The 18,594-nt window shown below is 42.0% G+C and overlaps 2 protein-coding genes across 3 annotated transcripts in view; one reads left to right on the plus strand and one right to left on the minus strand.

The window, feature by feature from the left end:
* The window catches only part of LOC6541384 (protein MLP1), a 71,737-nt gene that overhangs the window by 44,516 nt on the left and 8,627 nt on the right, over positions 1-18,594 (minus strand). The window contains exons 2-3 of one of the 2 annotated variants that reach the window (XM_026978580.1): positions 7,568-10,259; positions 6,473-7,439 (exon numbers count right to left, since the gene is read on the minus strand). In XM_026978580.1, coding sequence (XP_026834381.1) covers positions 6,473-7,439; positions 7,568-10,259 — 3,659 coding nt within the window. Of the gene's footprint in view, positions 1-6,472; positions 7,440-7,561; positions 10,260-18,594 lie in introns of both variants that reach the window. The other variant, XM_015159680.2, reaches the window with a different exon arrangement.
* On the plus strand, positions 11,119-11,839 carry LOC6541709 (protein FAM210B, mitochondrial). The gene has a single exon (XM_001968489.3). The coding sequence runs from the start codon at positions 11,196-11,198 to the stop codon at positions 11,790-11,792; it is 597 nt and encodes a 198-aa protein (XP_001968525.2). The 5' UTR covers positions 11,119-11,195; the 3' UTR covers positions 11,793-11,839.

The following is an 18,594-nucleotide window of genomic DNA, read 5'->3' on the forward strand; positions in this document are numbered from 1 at the left end:
CAGACGAAGTGACACATATTTCAAATTAATTAGCACAAGGCAAATAGAGGGACTGAGAAAAGTGGATCTTATCGTAGAAATGAGTTAAATGTTGAAAGCACATTTTGATTTATGAATAGTTAATGCCAGCAAAGGCAATTTCCCCGCAAATCCAATTTCCTGCAATGGAAATCTAATTTAAAGGCGATTTCAAAGCTCTCATCAGCAAAGATGTGTTTGATTGTAAAGGTGTCACTAAGAAATTATGTACCACCAACTAAAATTTATAATCGCATTTTGTTTGTAGTATTGTAAATTTGTAGTTTGTAAATTGACGACACACACTTGATATCTACGGTATACATTTCATGAGACTTTAAATTAGCTTAAAGAAGCTGTTTTTAATTAAGTTTCGTTAATTCAACTATACAGCCTTCAACTGCGTAATATTTTTTGAATTCTCACTTATAATTTATACTGACTGGCAACCTTGCCTGGCACCTCCCCCTTCGCCCCGCCCAGCAGCTAATAAACAATTTTCTCTAGCTACTGGAAAACTTTGGCCGCCGCAAAAACCAACTTCATTACAATTTCAAATTTGCTGTTTCTTGCACACTCAACGAAGAAGCCGAAACTTGTAAAATTGTAAATTCCCCACCACTCGCACTCGTAATTACTCTGTAGAGCTGAAAACCAACAGGGAAAATATAGCTGAAAATTGGCATGAATTGTTAATGCAAATTCGCAAAATGCAAAACTCAAAATGGCCGGGTGGCGATATTCAACGAGCGTAAATAAAAATTCTAAAGGCATTGCCGGCTGCCAAGGGGAAATCCGATAGAATGGTGGTCTGAATGAAACGCTTAATTGACGTCAAAATGCAACAAAAGCTGCGATTTGCGATTTGCATGCAGCAATTTCATTAATTCTGATTGACCATTTGATTCGGTTTCGCTCGATTGAGTTGCCCCTCGCCACAAAACCTTTTGCTGGGAATTTCAGTATTGGGTGCGTTCTGGTTTCAATCTCCATGGGCTAACAACTTTATGTTTGACCCGTAACACATTGCTCAAATCTGCCACAAGGCACAAAACTTGTTTAATTCATTAATAGCGGACCCCCGAGCGACCTCGGATCTGAATCCATCGGAATGGAAACCTTTTGAAAATAATAATACACAAAAATCATATGAAACAAAAGCCTCGCCCGTTTGTGAAACTCGTTACAGCGCCTAAATGTAAATGTGGCCGAGAGATTTATTGTGTTCCATTAGAACTTCGAGCCCAAGACATTTCTACCATTTTTGGGGTCAACCCAATCAGCTTTGCCATTTGTTAGGCTGGCGAAATAAAAATGAGGCTGAACGACTTCTTTGACGCATTTTATAAGTCCATTTGAAGCTGAGTATTGACAGAGAATAATTTATATTGGCAAGTTTATTGAAATAAATTAAACATGCAGCTCGATTTAAATTGTTTTCTTGAAAACTGCTGAATACCATGCAATTTAATCTGCAACAAAATGTATGTAAAGTTCTTTTGTTTTCATTCTTAAAATCACCCAACCAAAATATTCAAGTTGTCACTATAATAATGATTTATGGCCTTCCAGCTTGTTCCTGCACATTTTGGCCACATTTCACACCCAAAAAGTGTCACTCATCAAAAGGCCAAAGGGGAAGTGTTTGGGGTCGTGGACTTTGGGTTCACAACTCTGGCGAACAATAAATTTCCCACCAAACCCCTAAATGGGCTGCTCTCTCTCCGGATTTTGGAAATTTATTTCATTGAGCCAGAAATACTCGTAAAAATGAGCCGATCATTGATTAGCGCATAAATATTCAGGCAACGCCTAATTGGCTGTACCCCGATTTGATTCGACTGGTGAGCTCAACTTTCTGGCCAAGTTCAGGGTCAGGAGATAAGGTATTATAAACCAGACCGATGGCAACTCATTACCATTTAGCTGGATGGGTTTCTCAACTTTTGAAACTCCTTTGTTGGTTTTTCTCTTGTACAATTTGCAATGGCAAACAACAGCTTAACCACACTTTCGGCCATTTTTGCAAGGGGATAAGTTCACACGTAAATTGTAAATTTACTCAACTAGTTGCTTGTTAACTTTGGACACTTTGAAACTCTTGGGGTTTGTATTTAATTTTGGCATAGCCGCAGAACAATTGGGCTGCCAATTAGCACTGCGAGCTTCAAACTTTAACAGCATTTGTTGTCAATCAAAAATTTAACATTTAACACGGTCTGTGAATTCCCATTCGTATTGTTGTTCGGCTATAATGGAATCATTGGTGGTTGGCAACAAGCTAAGTCTTAATTATTTATTATAATTCACCCATACTCAGAAGATGTTTAACTTTTAGATCACAATCGACAAACATGTGTTCCAAGTCTTGCTGCGCAGATATTTTGCGTTTTAGATTTGGCCAATCAGTATAAGGCCTTAAGTAAACATAAATGAAATTGAGCTATGTTTAATTAAGTATTTAGTGTTGTTCAGTACCCATTTTCATTTTTTATTCTGTTCTTTATAAAATCTACTTTGATGGCGAAACTTTCGTTCATGATCAAAAGAATGAACAATTACCGGCAATAAAAATTGTTCTCAGAATCGTTTAATTATTCTGAGCAATTCGAATACTGGTTTTCTCGAAGCTCATAAATATTGTCGACTTTATTTCATTTGTAAACTGGATTCTCGAGAGTATCAAAATATTCAAATTCATATATTGTTCGGCTGCCAAGTCCGTGCAAAAAATGTATCTTTATTTGCTTGCCCATAGGCAGCTAATTTCATATTTATAAACATTAGTTTCTTAATCACATTAAGCATTTATGAATGGCCCCCGCTGTGTAAACGGAAAAATTGTTTATTAAAAGGGTAAACAAAATGAAGAGCCCACAGAACGAACACGACTTTCCCACCTTTCGCACTTTTTCTTGTTGTTTGCAAACAAGTTTACCTTTTTTTGTATACACAACTTTTCTTGTTACGGTTGCCGGCAAAATGTTACATAATATGATTTAAACTTTAAACTAGCCGAAACGAAACTGGTTGCATTTTCAATTAAAACAGACCGCGCTTTTATTTTTGTGGGCGTTAAATGGGAGTGCACAGTGTTGACAGCCCTCATGACACTTGTCACAATATTTGCCACCAGACTTAAGACCGCCTCAAAAAGTGTGTCTGAATATCTGACAGTTTTATTTTATGCGAATTAAAGTCGGGACCGACTTTTTCCAGATGGAAACGACTTTATAAGCCACTTCCATGCCATTTCTTGCAATCGCATCGCATCGCAATCAACGGCGAATCCAATTGAGTGTGATGGGCAACTTTTATTAATAACACCATGACATTTATGGCTATTTTATCGAAGAGGCAGAGACAATCGCCGACGTCATTAGAGTTAAACTACCATATCATTGCGAAAGGTCAAAGTCGTAAACACAATATAGACAGTTTTATCTGATGGATGTTAATGAATGCACGGCGAGAAAACTATTTTATTACCGTAGGGCAATATACATAAAACTTATGCCGCTCGGCTTTGTTAAAAATGATTTCAAATGTCTTGACGGTTTAGTTTAGCCGTACGACAATGGGTCAATGCTGAGTAAAAAAAATATCAAATTTTTCTTTTTATGTAGCTTATCGGACGTTTGTTTTATGACTTCTCAACATAAAATCTTTAACTGGCTGAAAAAAGCATTGAAATACCAAAAAGTTTCACATGCACGTGTTAATGAATCCGCTTACAAGGCAGAAATTGTTTTTATGCTGAAGCCCAGACCTGACTAATGTTCGATTTCCAATTTGATTTCCCCCAGCCAAGTTTTCATCACTCTGCAGTTTTTATTTTTGATCCCAAGGAGAGGAAATGCCCCATCTATTTCTAGACCTTAAACCAATATTTGCATTTTGGTGGCCGAGTTTGAGTTTGAAGTTTTTGATATCCGGAGGCCGTAATTTTTTCGTGTGCCTATCTAATTGCTAGTATTCTGTTGACCTTGTCGAAATTTATGATATTTTTTTGGGCCAGCTTTGGACTCCTTGCTTTGTTTATCTACAAGTTACACGTTGTTCTCCATGGCTGATAACATGTGTTCGTTTGGATGGTGCTGAGGTATTTTCCGTTTATTTGCTTTATTTTTGTCAGCTTTTTTCTCGAATTAAAAATTGTTTGCGTGTACCTAAACTTCGGTTGTAAATTAATTCTTTGAAATAAGCATGTGATGTTTATTGTTCCCCAGTAGATGATGAAAGTCGTAGCTTACATGATCTCACTGTTTTTTAAACTTATATTTCGTTGTAAAATGAATCATTTTAAAAATCATATTTACTCAACAATTTGAATTTACAAATGCAAACAATATATAAAAGACAACTATTATACATTGTTTTTTGCTTTGTTCTACAATTATTATAAATAAAAAACTGTCTCATGTTTATTGAATGATGTGATGTGCATTACTTTATACTTTTATTTATACTAATTTGCATAAGCTTAGTTACTATTCCAGAATTTAACTAATGGAAATAACGTACAGTATATCACATTATCAATGCCACTTTAAAGACTCGCGTTTAATTTCCATTTAAATAACTAAAGCCGAAACCTCGCTTAAAATTCCACTCCATTTGTATTCTCGGCACCACAAATTCTCTCATTACTGGCGAACAATACACGAATTTACGTAATTCGCCGACAAATGCAATTCAAAATAAAAATCAAAGCTACTTCCACACCTTGGCTGTATGGATATTCAAACGCACATATATTAGCATACCAGTTGACTCAAATTAACTCGCTTTGAGCTTGAGCTTGGGCGTTTTTCACACACTCACGCTCAACGGAATCGAAGTCGGAATCGGAATCGAGAGTCAAACAAAACACATACTCAAAGATACATTCACATTGCTCGGTTTGTTATTGCCGGCTCAGATGATAAATATGTATTTTAGTACCCCTATATATACGTACATATTTTGCCTTGCGGCTTTGGCTTGTTCAAATAATAGACATCAGATTGAAATTAAGGAAAACTCGTGGTTAAAAAAAAGGCAAGTAACTAGCAACTACATGTAATTCCCCGAATCGTGGCTAATCCAAGATGAAAATCTCTTATCTAATGCATTTTTATGGGCGTTCGTCATGTAAATAAAAGTACAACAAAACCGTAGACGAAAGATGATAATTTTTAGAGACAAACTTTGGCTGGGCTTTGTTAATTTGTAAGCTGTTTACTTTAACCTGCCGCTGCGTTGGGAAAATTTGTAATTGAAAATGTTTTGCATGTTAGCTGAACTGCGAGAAAAATAACAAAACAGGAAAGACCTCAGCCAAAACAAAAATGTATATATTTAAATGGAAATTCGTTCTGCCTTCTTGGGTCTGTGAACCATTTGTGGGTTGCTTTCGGCACTCAACCCCCTGTTGAAAAGTCAAACTCTGGTGGTATTAAACTCGCCCGTTTGTTTGTGTGACTTTGGTCTTAATTTGTATAATGCATGCACCTCGGGAACCGAAATTATCATTTCAACAACCGCAAGCGATTTGTGTCCACATGACGAAACAGCGCAAAAGCTGTGAAATTAGCATGGGTAGTTCGCTCCATGTAGGAATCCATACAGATTCCTATACTCATTCAACTAATTCGTGCTTAAATGTTTCATACTCACGGCACTAGTTTAATAAACTACGCACTTAATTTTCTCTGCGCTGTTGAATAATTCACTCAATCTAAGTGGAAACTAATTAATGTGTATTTGGATTTAGTCTGCTTACTTCCTACGCAATTCGATAAATTACCCATCTAATTAAGCCTATTCGGGCCTGTTTATTTATTTATTTGCTCACACCGACCAGTGACGTCACACTGAGATGTAGCAAATATATTTGCACCTTTTGAGAAAGTTCAGATAGTAAGGGGCGATAGGCATGCCCCATTTCTCATTTTCCACAACTACTCATTTATTCCTCGCTCATATCTCATTGAATTTCAAAGTGAATCGAAATGCATGATGAATTATTTAAGACCTGGGTGCAATATACGCTATCTACTCGACGCGCTGTACAAGCCAAACGACCCTGAACTCATTAGGAGCTGGCTAAGACAGGTGTGTAAATGGCCCCTCGATTGGCCTATCGAAACTGCCTCGAAATGTGGAGCACCCAGAACAGACGCGAAAAGACCATCAGCAAAGGCTGGTGTGATAAGAAAGAATATTGATAAGGTTGGTATGCTCTCCCATCGCGATAAGAAAGTATGGAAGAGATATGCTTAAGGCAACGAAGAAGAAACTTTGGGTCATGGGGGATACGAATGCCCTTCTGTGATAGATCGATTTATAATGATATATTTTAAATTTTCTAAAGGTCTAGGTCTACATGCCCATAAACGTTGGAGCTGCTTGTCACACCATTATCTTTCCCTAGTCTAAAACTCCCTAGTATCTCCCATATGTGTTGACTTACCGGCTGACGAGGCTCGACTGGAGTCTCTTGGCGGGCGGCGATGTGGGCGTGGTGGGGGAGGTGGGCGACTTGGGTGTCTTCCCCGCTCGGACGCCACCACCACCCACTGACCCGGCGCCAACTGAGCCTTTATCCAGTGGCTGCCGTGTTGGCGGGGTCGCGTGTGGGGGCGGCGAGGGCGTGGCATTGGCCTTGCTGATGCTGCTGTTACTGCTGCTGCTCGATCGCTTGGCCAGAAGCATCTTGGGCGGCACTTTGGGCGTGGCCGAGGGCGAACGCCGGGCACTGGCACTCACACTGGGACTGGCCCGCGGACTCGAGACGGTACGTGAAACGGAACCCGAACCGGAACCGGAACCGGAAACCGGACTCGAACCGGAAGCCGGGGTCATGATCCGTGTGGTCGACACCTTTGACTTTACATCGTTGTAGTTTGTCTTGATCAGAGACTTATTGCTAGCGATCTTATTCATCACGGCATCCCATTTGTTTGGGGTGTGCGCCTTGCGATTTAGCGGCGATTTGGGTGATTTTGGGGATTTTGGCGTTTTTGGCGATTTCAAAACGCGCGATTTGCACGCAGAGGTTTTGGTAACCGATGACTTGCACGACTTGGGCGAGGCGATCGATGAGTTCGAGGAAACGGAGCCGCGGAAATTCTCCACCGTGCAGAGCGACGAAAGCGATGCGTGTGGACGCGGCGAGGTGGTTTTCTGAACTGAGAGCGCCGCCGCTGCCGCTGCCGCCGTCGTCATCGTCGATCGTCCCGCTGCGAAAGCTTCGTCGCCGCAAAAACTTCGGGCGCTGCCGCCGTCGACGCTGCAGTACGAGGTGCGGTTGGAGAGCGACTGAGAGAGCGTGGTGGCCGCCGAGGAGGAGGAGAGACAGCTGCTGGGCGGGCGCTGTTGGGGGGCCAGCTGATTCTGCTGCTGCTGCTGCAGTTGGGTGGGAGTGGGCTGACCTTGACCTAGGAGGAGGCAGAGAGAGAGAGAGAGAGAGGCCATTAGCATCGGACGCGCTCTTTAGAAGTATGCATACATATTAGTTAACAAGATCAACCTTCGTAACTATATAATGATTATATCTCACCCTTACGCATCGTCTGCGAGGAGTCATCTGGCGACATGTCCATGTCGACATCCAACTCGAGTTCCGGCTGCCGCATCTCCTCGTCGCAGCGGTTCTCGACGTCCGTGAAAATACCCGACGACTCCATGCAGGAGTCCTCCATCTGGGGCACCGAGGCACTCGGTTGCATCATGTCCGGACCATACAACTGGCCATCGATCACCTGGGCACGGCGATCGCCGCGATGCAGAACATCGTCCGCGTCGGATTCGGTGAAGAAATCCGAGTCTGTCATGGGATCCTGACGCCTCAAGGGAGCCGGATTTGGGGGAGGGAAGCTGGGCTGGCGACTCACTCGGCCCAAATGGGGTCCATTGCTCGGCGAGTGATCGCAAGCTCCCCGGGAAGCGGGCCGCGACATCTCGCCGTCGCCCTGGTAGCCCGTATCCAAACTGGTTACACTGGTCACGCTCGTTATGAAGCTGTTGCTCAGCTTCGAGTGCTGGGAGGTGTTCACCTGGTTTTGGGACGCCTCAACCTGCTTGACAATCTCGGACTTAATCTCAATGGGATCCAGAGGTAGTTCTTCCGGCGATGGGGTCTGCTCCATCCTCAACTGCAAGAGATTCGGATGATGCATCCTGACCATTTCCAGATTGTGCATAAGATTGTTGTGTGGCGAGTCCAGGAAATCCTTCATCTGATCTGGCGTAAGAATACCCAAGCTCTCGTCCAGATCGAAAGAGCTCTGCTTCTTCAAGAGCTGCTGTTGCAATTGCTGCAGTTGGGTTGAGGAGGAAAACGAGTTGTCCACCAGTTCGATGGAGCAGTCCAGCGTGGTGTCCGGCAAATCCAGGCCGAAACTGTAACGGGTTCGTCCTCTAACCGATGTGGAAGTCAGGGTACTCTCCAGAGCTCCATTGCCATCCATGGTGAGGTCACCATCCGGCGTTCGAGTGGGCAAAACCAGGGCACTTTGTGCCTGCTTCAACAGAGGTGATAGTAGATGAACTGGCTGAGGAGTGGCCTGACCCATTATCCTCATTCCATGTGGCGTTGTGGTAGCCGACTGGGGGGATAGGCACAGTAGCGAGTGCTGGGGAATGGATCTTCTTCCCGCCTGAAGGTGGAGCCTGCTTGGAGTTCCTCTCTCCAGTTCCTGGGTTAGGTTCAACAACTGGATGTGCCTTGGCGATTGCAACGCACTGATGTCCAGCAATCTTTCTGTGTTGAGCGTGGAGTTCAACGGCAACTTCATGTTGGTCTTGTCCGGCGCCAAACTGGTTAACGTCACGTCCAGCGTGTCGTCCGTTTCCTGGTCCAGTTTCTCAATGTTGCCGGTACACTTGGAACTCAGAATGTCCAAGCCAGATGGCATGGATATGTGTTCCAGCAGGGGTAACTGATCCATGCTTAGGGTTAAATTGGCTCCTTGGTGGATTACCTTTGTGAAGTCACCTGGTTCAATGACGGACTTTGTTAGATTCGCATTTTGACTCGTCAAAGTCGCTCCTCTATCAATGAAATTTCTAGGATTGGATGCTGAGTCTATTGTTGTGGTTACATTTTGTTCAGTTTCTATGGTTTTTGTAGTACTTCGTCCTTTGTCTATTGTCCTAGAGAATTCTTCTTTCTTATCATTCAGTGTCCTTGTGAGATTTACTCCTCTTGTAAATGTTTGAGTGCAATTCGCTGCCACATCAAAAGTCTTACTTATACTATATTCTTTTCCAACCGTTTTGGTGAGATCTCCAGCTCCCTTAAACGTTTTAGTGATATTTCCAACTCCCTCCAAAGTTTTGGTGATATTTCCAACACCCTCCACAACTTTTGTAAGATTTCCAAGTCCCGAAGCATTGGCAGAGATTGTTCTGGTGGTATCCTTGGCTGGAATAACTGGCATTGTTCTACCCATTATTGCCGACGAGTTTATGGAGTGTGTAGCGTTATTTCTGGAACACACTGTCATTTCATGAGTGGTATCCAATGAGCAGAATGTCATCACTGGTGTTTTCTGAGTGGGTCTCACTATTTGAGTGATATCCGCCGAGGGTGAACCCTTCATAATTCTCGTGCCGTCTCTGATCAGAACTTTGTTTTCATTTGGCACTGGTGACTCAATGTCCATGGTTCGTCCAAAGGTGGACAATCGAGTGCTCTCCAGTTTCATTCGATTCGATTGCTCCTCGTCCTCGCATACAAAGGTCTCCGATCTCAAGAGAGGCATCGGCGTGCTGCTGATCAACTGATCGTTTGCCACCATTCCGCGCTTCCCCACCGGAAGTGGAGTAACTGGCAGAGAGCTGGTCATGTCGCACTGACTGGACATCACTGCAGTTGCCCTTGCGCTTGATTTGGGACTGAAGTACTTCTTCAGGACGGTGGTGGTCCTCTTGCTAAGCAGGCTCACCGCATTGTTTATCCGCTCCCCACTGGCGCTCTTCTTCAGACTGCTGCCCAAATCCCGCAGAGCGGCTGAAGATGGGGCATACGAGCTAGCGGGTCGGGGCTTTCCAGGATCGCCGGGTGCTCGGAATATTTGCGTGGCCTTGGGTGCGCTCGTCGGTGGTCGTATGTGCTGGGTGGTGCTGGTGGTGGTGGTGCCGTTGGTGGTCGTTCTATTGGTGGTGCTGCCACTGCTGCTGGCCAGGCCAAAAGTACTCGGCTTTGGAAGGCGGGAGACGCCATCCAGGCGGGGAATGCGCGTTGTGGCCGGATCCTGTAAGGAAAGAGAAAACGCGTAATTAAGTGCAAAATCCGAAAAGACGCTCTCTGCACACAAATTACTCCAGATGGTGTGCGCCCCATCCGCTTGATTTCCCTTCAATTAGATTTTCCATGACCTCGACTCAGTACACTTTGAAAAATATGTGTACGCCTAACATGTTAAATCAAAAGTAATTAAGATTTCAGACCATTTTTAATAACATTCGATTTGAAGGCGATTTAAAGGAAACCTATACTTTTTTTCTCTGGAACACATTATTAGCACACTTGGATTTTTTTTCTGTGTATTAGTCTGTTGCAATGGCGCCGCATAGATCTGTTCAGCAATCCGCATTCAGCACGTGCTCAGACTTTTTGGCAGTAGCCAATATGGTGCAAAGTAGTTCAGTGGGGCGTTCCCACTTGGCACCAGTTCAACGCACTTTACAGCAGTATCCAGAAACGGGGTTGGTTCTCTCCCAAAAAGCCAATATTCTTTAGCTGATGTCATGGAAGCAGCTCCCTTTTTTGTAGAGTACATATATCCCTTTCAACCCCTCATGGCTAATTGCATTTTAATCAAATAAGGAAAAAGGAGCAACGACTTTTGGAAAAACTTTATGGCCACGCTGAACTGTTTATGGGAGCGCGAGAGGGGTGACAAAAGCAGGGGCGTCACGGGTATAATGAATTTATATCATTACGGGGGGCATTACTACATAGCCAGCTAATTATGCACGTACACGTTTGGAAAAGGGGATGGAATTATAACAAGGGGAAAACGTTGTGCTACGTAATAGATAAGAGGGACTTTCATGACATTACGTTTTGATTACGATTTATGCTGAAATACTCGTCATCATGTACTACTTCGTTTAAAAGTCATTCAAGGCTTCTTAGTTTTTTCGTACACAGATCAAATCTGGGATTCCCTTCAAACTACGAAAAAATGTTCCCAAAGTCGGGGATAACATGTGTGCTTCTTGCAGCCCGTTTGCCTTATGGCTTTAATCAACTGAAGACGATTTCACCTGTTCATCTCTTTTACTCGGGCGCGCTGATGCGAAGCTACATATCAGGAACTAAAAAGGCCATTTCAATCAAAGGAACACAGGAATACAAATGTTCATCCCAAAACATGAACTGGATGAGCCACGGAGGATGCTTTAAAGAAAACTATAGTACCGAATCCGCATCCACGGAGACCGCAACCACCTTAAAGTTGAGTAAAAAAGAACAACTGAAGCGGGCATTCAAGGAATATGGAGCAACCATTGTGGTCTTTCATGTGGTCATTTCAGTCATTTCTCTTGGGGGCTTTTATGCACTGGCGTCCTGTGGAATAAACCTGGTGCCCGTACTGGAATACCTCGGAATGGGTTCGTCGGCGTTTGCGGAGAAAGTTGCCACAGGAAGCACCTTTGTTGTGGCCTTTGCCGTTCACAAAATCTTTGCACCTGCCAGAATCAGCATCACATTGGGCATCACGCCGTTCATTGTGAGGTATTTGCGATCCAAGGGACTTCTGAAGCCAAAAGGCACATAGTGGCCTATTAAAAGTTATAATATATTTGCTCGCTACCTGTACCAATACCTCATTTCAAGTTTTAATGGAAAATTACAAATTGGAAGCATAGATCGGCAGGCCTGGAACTAATTCCCATGTTGTTTTCCATTATGTAAATGGCAAATGGAAAGAACTTTTTGGAAAACCAATTTATATTCGCTCCATATCATCGACACCATCGGCCTGAAAAGTTAGTTTAATGTGCTAAATGCTTGCCAAACAATATCCGACCGCAAACTTTGCCAACGCTTAGACTGACAAGGAAAAGTTTCTTCATCTTCATCCGGGGTTCTGTTCCTCTTTTTTTTTTTGGATGGGGGAAGGGGCTACTGAGGCGCTGAAATTTGCTGCATGCCACACAATATGAAATGCACTCGATGGCAGTTTACACAGGCCGACTTAATCGAAAATGCAATTTCAACAGACAAGTTAAACAAGCGCCGCCTGCGTCTCTAACTTTTGTGATTTCGCGGAGCGGGATGTGGAAATAAAATCTACAATGTGGCTGCCACACCCATTCCGGCCCATTCAGTGCCCTTGAACTTTTCGCGTGAAAGTTTGCGCCATCCTGTGCCCCAACCGAGTGCCGATTGTTATCAAGTGCAAACTGCACAAAAGTTTCCGCCAAAAGGACGAGGGCGCCCAAAGAACTGCTCCTTTCGCAGTCAACGCCGCCATATGTGGCCATAATTATTCGAATGTGGCACGATAACCGAGGAGCGGGAGCAGCTGTTTCTGGGATATGAAATGTTATCGATAAGCACGCCGGGGGAATTTGCATAATGACCTTATGGCAGTGCAATATGAGTCGTATCCTTGGGGCATTCGTGCGCAGGATAATGAAGCAAACATTCCGATTAAGCGGTAAATTATGGGGCTTACTGGCAATTCAAGCGAAAACGATTAATGAAACGAATTGTGCGGAAATTTCGGCCTTTTGGCTTAAAATACCAGTTTTGGTATGCCATTAACAGAACTGTACTAAGTTGAATGATTTTGTTCGTTATGTTGCAGTAATACTACTACTACTAGTAATACTACTATATATTCTCTAAATATATCTTAATAAACTGCACTGCAATACCTTGTGGACAAGAAAAACTTGAGTAGCAATCGACTCGATGCATCAAATATTTGTCACAACAACAATGTGTGTGTTTACTAGCGAGGACAAAAGGATACGACACAATGAGGACACGCATTGGTTGAAACACAAATAAATACTGTCACAGCAAAGCGACAGAAGGCGACTGAGTGCCGGTACTGAAGCCCGTAGAATCCGGCGAATCGGGGGTGGAATACGCTGTGAACCTGCCACCACCATCGAGTGGCACCACCACACCAACCAAACCACCGCACCACCAGCAGTTGCATGTGGGTTAAGCGCAAACGCATGTCCTGTTGTCATGACAGGGCAGCGGAAGTGGAAGAGGAAGAGCTGAGCGGAACCAAATAAAAATTTATCGATTTCCATGGGAGAATTATAATGGATAGCCAAGCGAACCGCCCCTTGTCCACCATAAAACTTCATTTTTCCGTCGATATTAATAGCGTGTGGCGAAGGGAGCCGATTTTCTACTCCTAGTAGTGCATGAAATACCCAAGAATGGCTGCTCTGAAGCTCTGAAGCTTATGCATGAATAATTTGCATTGCCATGTTGGGTACGAAGCCAAGCCCCACCCTTCAATCAATAGCGATTGTCGAGGTTATGAAAAGGCTAGTGAGGAAAAGGGGAAAATAATGCTGAACTGGTTTAACATTTATTGAACGATTCCCCCTTTCTCAATCGATTGGAAGGAAAGTACTTTTTCTGAATAGCCTTGGCTGTGATTTCATTTGATATGCATATTAGAAATCCAGATACCCCTTTATACACGGACCATAAATAAAATAAGTTCAACAGAAGGGAAGTAAGTAACAAGTTTGTTTTTCATATAACAATAGAAAAATCATTGAAAGATGCAGGCTTACGATATACAAATATACAAGTTAAGTATATATACATTCTATACATTCGGTCTAGAAATGCAAACATTTTCATAGTAAATGCATTTTCGTGCTTCATATTTCCCATGCAGAAGAACTCCAGCCCACTTGTATGGCTTTAAGGGCACGTACTACATATACCCGTTCGGTAAACTACCCTAATGACTTTTTACCACCCACTTTTTACCTACATTCATCCGGAATCGAGCTCAATCAACTTATGGGAACTAAAGTTGCCGGCTCCCTGTTTATTTCACTGGAGGAGCTACAAAAAACATTTTCACAAGCCATTAGCTCGTACCCATCATCAGAGGCACTAAGCGGTTTATCTCGTGCAGGACAACAAGCAACAAGGATGCAACAACAAGGACACCGACGAGGAGAGTGGCAAACATTTGCAATTAGATGGGAGCAGCCGTCCAATATACTTTGCATACTTTGCCGAGCAATAAAAAAGAGCCAATCCGACCGAGAAGAAACATTGCGCAGCTGCAGGCCATTTTTGTAGCATACTTTAATGCGCTGCGGCAGTTGGCTGCGTCGATAAATCGCCAAAATGTCTGCGGAATAACCTTTTTTAATATCTCTGGCAGTGTGTGACACAAGCTGCGCCTTGTTCTCAACCATCATTTGTTGTTTATGATTTTCCCGAGTTTTTGCAGACGCCAGCTGCCGGCGTGCGTAAAAATGAAATCACTTTTATAGACCTATTCTCGTTCTTCCGCTGTCAACCAGACAATTAATGTTCCCGTCCAGCCATATATATCTCGCACTAGACAATGCCCTTCTGTATCCGTTCGCTGCATGAGATTTATGTGCATCTTGACTAGTTTCAAGTGGCAGCAGTTAAGGCTGAGCTCAAAGACTAAAGAAATTACCCAGGTTTAAAGTTACAAATCAGCAGAGTTCAACGAAAATATATAGTATACTGCAAGGCTTTGATTAAAGAGGCCCTTGGGAGAAGAATAACTCAAAGGTCAGAACAAAGAAGTAGGTAACAAGAAAAGCCCCCAGTTTCCATCTTAATTCGTTTTGTGTACACAGGGAGGAGAAAGCAAAAACTGCTCAAGTGTTGTGTAAACGTGTTCCTTACGATTGCTGTAAAGGAATTTTCATTGTGTGCTCGCCCAAGAGTTTACGATTTATTTAATGTTGTAATTAAGTTTTGACGACATAAAGCTCTAATTAATGCGCCTCCAAGGAGAATCGCATGTGGCTAAGCTGCTTAAGGTTATAAGGACTTTAAAGAAATTGCAGTAAGAGGATTAAAGCTGGATTATGCGGCTAATGGACGCATTCAGCCATTTATTTCATAAGTTTGATTAAGAATTACTTTCGCTGCTATGTATCGCTTTAAGTACCTTTTAAAATTAAACATACGCCATCAATCGATTTGGAAATTGCCCATTCATTGAAGTGGAAAGTAACTTATATTCATTGCCCTTCTATTCTCCAAAATAGACAAGTTAACTTAACTTACAATTCGAATACGTTTCGTTACGACATTCTTAACCCAAAGGAACCAATAGAAATCGTCTAGAATATGCTTCCATTTGGTATGTAACAAGCATTTGGGCATAATTTATTATGCTCCAGGGAACAGCACAGAACGGAGCAGGACCAGACCGAAAGGAAGGACAATCCAAAGACGACGACATTTATCAAGTGTGCAACTCGAGCAAGGATCCCAGCGTCTACGTACATACTATATATTTCTCTGCTCTCCTTGACATTGCAACTTTTTGGAGCAACGCAAATTTAAAATGTAAATCGCTTGCTGCAACACGAGTTGTTATGCCCCACGGCCTTTCTATGGGGCATCCATTCTGAAAGGCTGCCCCCCTTCTCATCTTCATCAACATTTCTTGCTGCATTCGTGCCTTCATTTTCGTCCCCAATCAATTTTGTAAATTGCACTTGCGATTGATTCCAAAGCATGTTGATTCCCTCGCCCACCTTCTGCCACTTCTATGCATTCTGAATAAGATGAGAAATATTATCGCACCGTTGCCTCTGCCGCTGTTCGTAGAAGTGCAACATGGCGTATGCGCAATTTGTTGTGGTCAATGGATGTGGGGGCTGGGAAAAGTCGAGGAAAACCGCTTCGGTTAATGGAATTGCAGCCGTGTGAGCTGGATACCGAACCAGCAACACATCAATCAAGGTCGGAACTCCATGTAATATAAATTGCACTTGGTGGCAATCTTTCGTTATTATGTGTAAACACATGTCCTTGATTGCCAGTCACTACACTTCATGTCTTTTATAATTGAAGTGTGAAAGTTAATGGTTACAATGGGTTTTTATAATTATTAGTTTAATGGTTATATAAAGCCATTAAACAAGAATAACTTAATTTCATTAAATTAAATACATATTTTCTGAAAATTAAATATTTCTAAATGTACGAAATCGAATACATATTTTCTGAACATGAAATATTTCCTTTGTACTTTAATTTCTCTCAAATTCTTCTCCATTATACCAATACACATTAATATTTCAACATTCTTTTAAGCTTTTTATGGTATTGGAATCTGCCATTGCACATAATTAAACATAGAATGCAAATGTGCAATTTTTCGTTCAATTGCATATGGCATTTTGCAAAAGAAAATCGTTGACAATAATGAAGCCGATGAACATTTGTGGTTGTGTTTATTGTCATTGTTGCTGCGTTAGTTATTCTACCATCGGTTGGGGTGCATTTGGGCCAGTCTGAAACTGTTTGCGTCATTGTTCAGTTTTAGTTCTCTGCGGTTGCCTGAAATTGTCGTAATGCATTTACGGACATCGCACACACATGTGGTCCAAGTGCGGTTTTGTTGCTGGAAATGTTGGCTGTGTACTGTAAACAAGATTTTAGCAACCAACTTGCATATCTCTTGGGGTCAGCACCCATAATTTTGTTTTAAGGACTTAGAGAAAACATTTATAAACAGTTCACTAACTGGAGAAAATGGTTTTCTTTTATATCATTATTTGTTTTGTATTTATTATTCATAGCTAAAGATCTTCCAACCCCATTAAACTTTCATATTTGTTTCCCTTTTGGCTGAAAAGCTACCATCTATAAATTAGCGCTTTCTGACAATATTAGCCCTCTCATATCTCGTTACTCATACGCCACGTGGTCACGTTTTCACCTAAGCTCTACGTAGCTGCACTCGCTGCACTTTCCTCTTACGTTTTGTTATTATTTTCCCCAGTACTCGTTAGCCTTGTCTAGTGCCAAAATGAAATGACAATGTTTTCCCAGCGCACAGAACTCAAATCGTAAATCATTTTCCTTTTTTAGGGTGTTGGCAAAGGTAAACAATGTCACATAGGAGCCCGCAGTTGTCTGTCAGTAAAGAAAAAGGCAAAAAGATTAGAGATATATATGCTCGGAGAAAGGGGCAGAATGCGAGATATATAGCAACTCAAGTTTCTGTTGCCCCCAACTTTGACAGTTACATGCGCTGCACCATTGCCGAATGACAAACGTAGGCAAAAAAAAGTCATGAGTTGCACAAAGTGTATATATCTGTCACATTCCAGTTTTCACTTTCGCAGAAAGCTGCAGATTTCGGTTATTGTGTGCAGTTATATGTTGCTTTATAGCTATTTGTGAACTATAATAATATAATTTAAAGGCATATATATTTATATATTATATTCTATCTATCTGAAATCTGGAGAATTGGAAACCGGAAAATGCGAGAATTTATCTTTTTCACTTCGTTTCCCCTCTGAATTTCGCACTTTCCTCCAAACTTTGGGCGTTTGTGTGTCAGTCTGGCTTTTCTTGTTCGTCTCCGTTCGTGACAGCTTGTTTTTTTGGGGGCGTGGCGAAGGGCCGAATGGGTTAGGCATTCGGGTCAACTATCGACTGCAATTTGAGCCTTTCAAACTGTCGCCGACACAAAACGATGGGCTCAGCTGAAAAAAAACACAGTCAGCCAGAGTAAAAGTTGTGGAAAGTGTGACAGCAACTCATTGCAGATGGACATTTGCCGGGTCTGCTGGGAATCCCCTCAAGTGCTCTGGAAATTTGATTTCAATTTCCATATGATTTTGATTTGAGCAGCTGACTAGGGCAATCTTGCTGAAATTTATGCAAATGAGAAATAGTTTTTCCCTCGCAAACGAAAAAGGCTTCTCCTTGTGTTCTTGATATATTATGTATTATTTCCCAGTGACTGCGAATCAAATCATTTGAAAACACATAAATCAAACGAAATTTGCATTATTTAAACGTGTTTGCTTTAAATTTACTTAAGTCTGTGAAAATTCCCTAAATTGTTTACCAGCAATACCTACCGCTAACTTTTTACATTATTTCGAACAACAAGTATCGTACTTTAAATCTGGAGAAAATAGCAAAAATAGTTTTCAATTTTTTTGCTGCTTCATCGATGTTGTTGCGCTGTTTGACTAACTTTGTAATTTGCACTTGACTGCAGTGAAACTGGTAAATTGTACTAGACAAAAAATATTGATGCTTTTTTCTCTTTTCTCTCTCAGTTTGCCGCATTGCAAATTCAGCTCACATAGTTTTCACTTTGAACTTTTGGTCGAGAAAACTTTCCCAGCAATGCAATTGCATCTGGCGATGGGGGGAAATAAATATGCAGCTTGACTTTTGACCTATGCTGTGGTTCTCAGATCAACCCCTCAAGTTTGTGCCCTAAGATAATACCCGGTTATCTGAACAGAAATAATTGCATTAAAATTCTGAAAGTTCAAACTTAATAAAGTTAATAAACCATACCATACATATGTTGAGACGCACAAATAACATTTTCCTGCACT

The sequence above is a fragment of the Drosophila erecta genome, unplaced genomic scaffold (genome assembly GCF_003286155.1).
Source record: "Drosophila erecta strain 14021-0224.00,06,07 unplaced genomic scaffold, DereRS2 tig00000055-arrow-pilon, whole genome shotgun sequence".
Taxonomy (NCBI): Eukaryota; Metazoa; Arthropoda; class Insecta; order Diptera; family Drosophilidae; genus Drosophila; species Drosophila erecta.

Coding starts and splice junctions, on each gene's coding strand:
- LOC6541709 (XM_001968489.3), top strand. CDS start 11,196: ATGTTCCCAAAGTCGGGGATAACATGTGTGCTTCTTGCAGCCCGTTTG.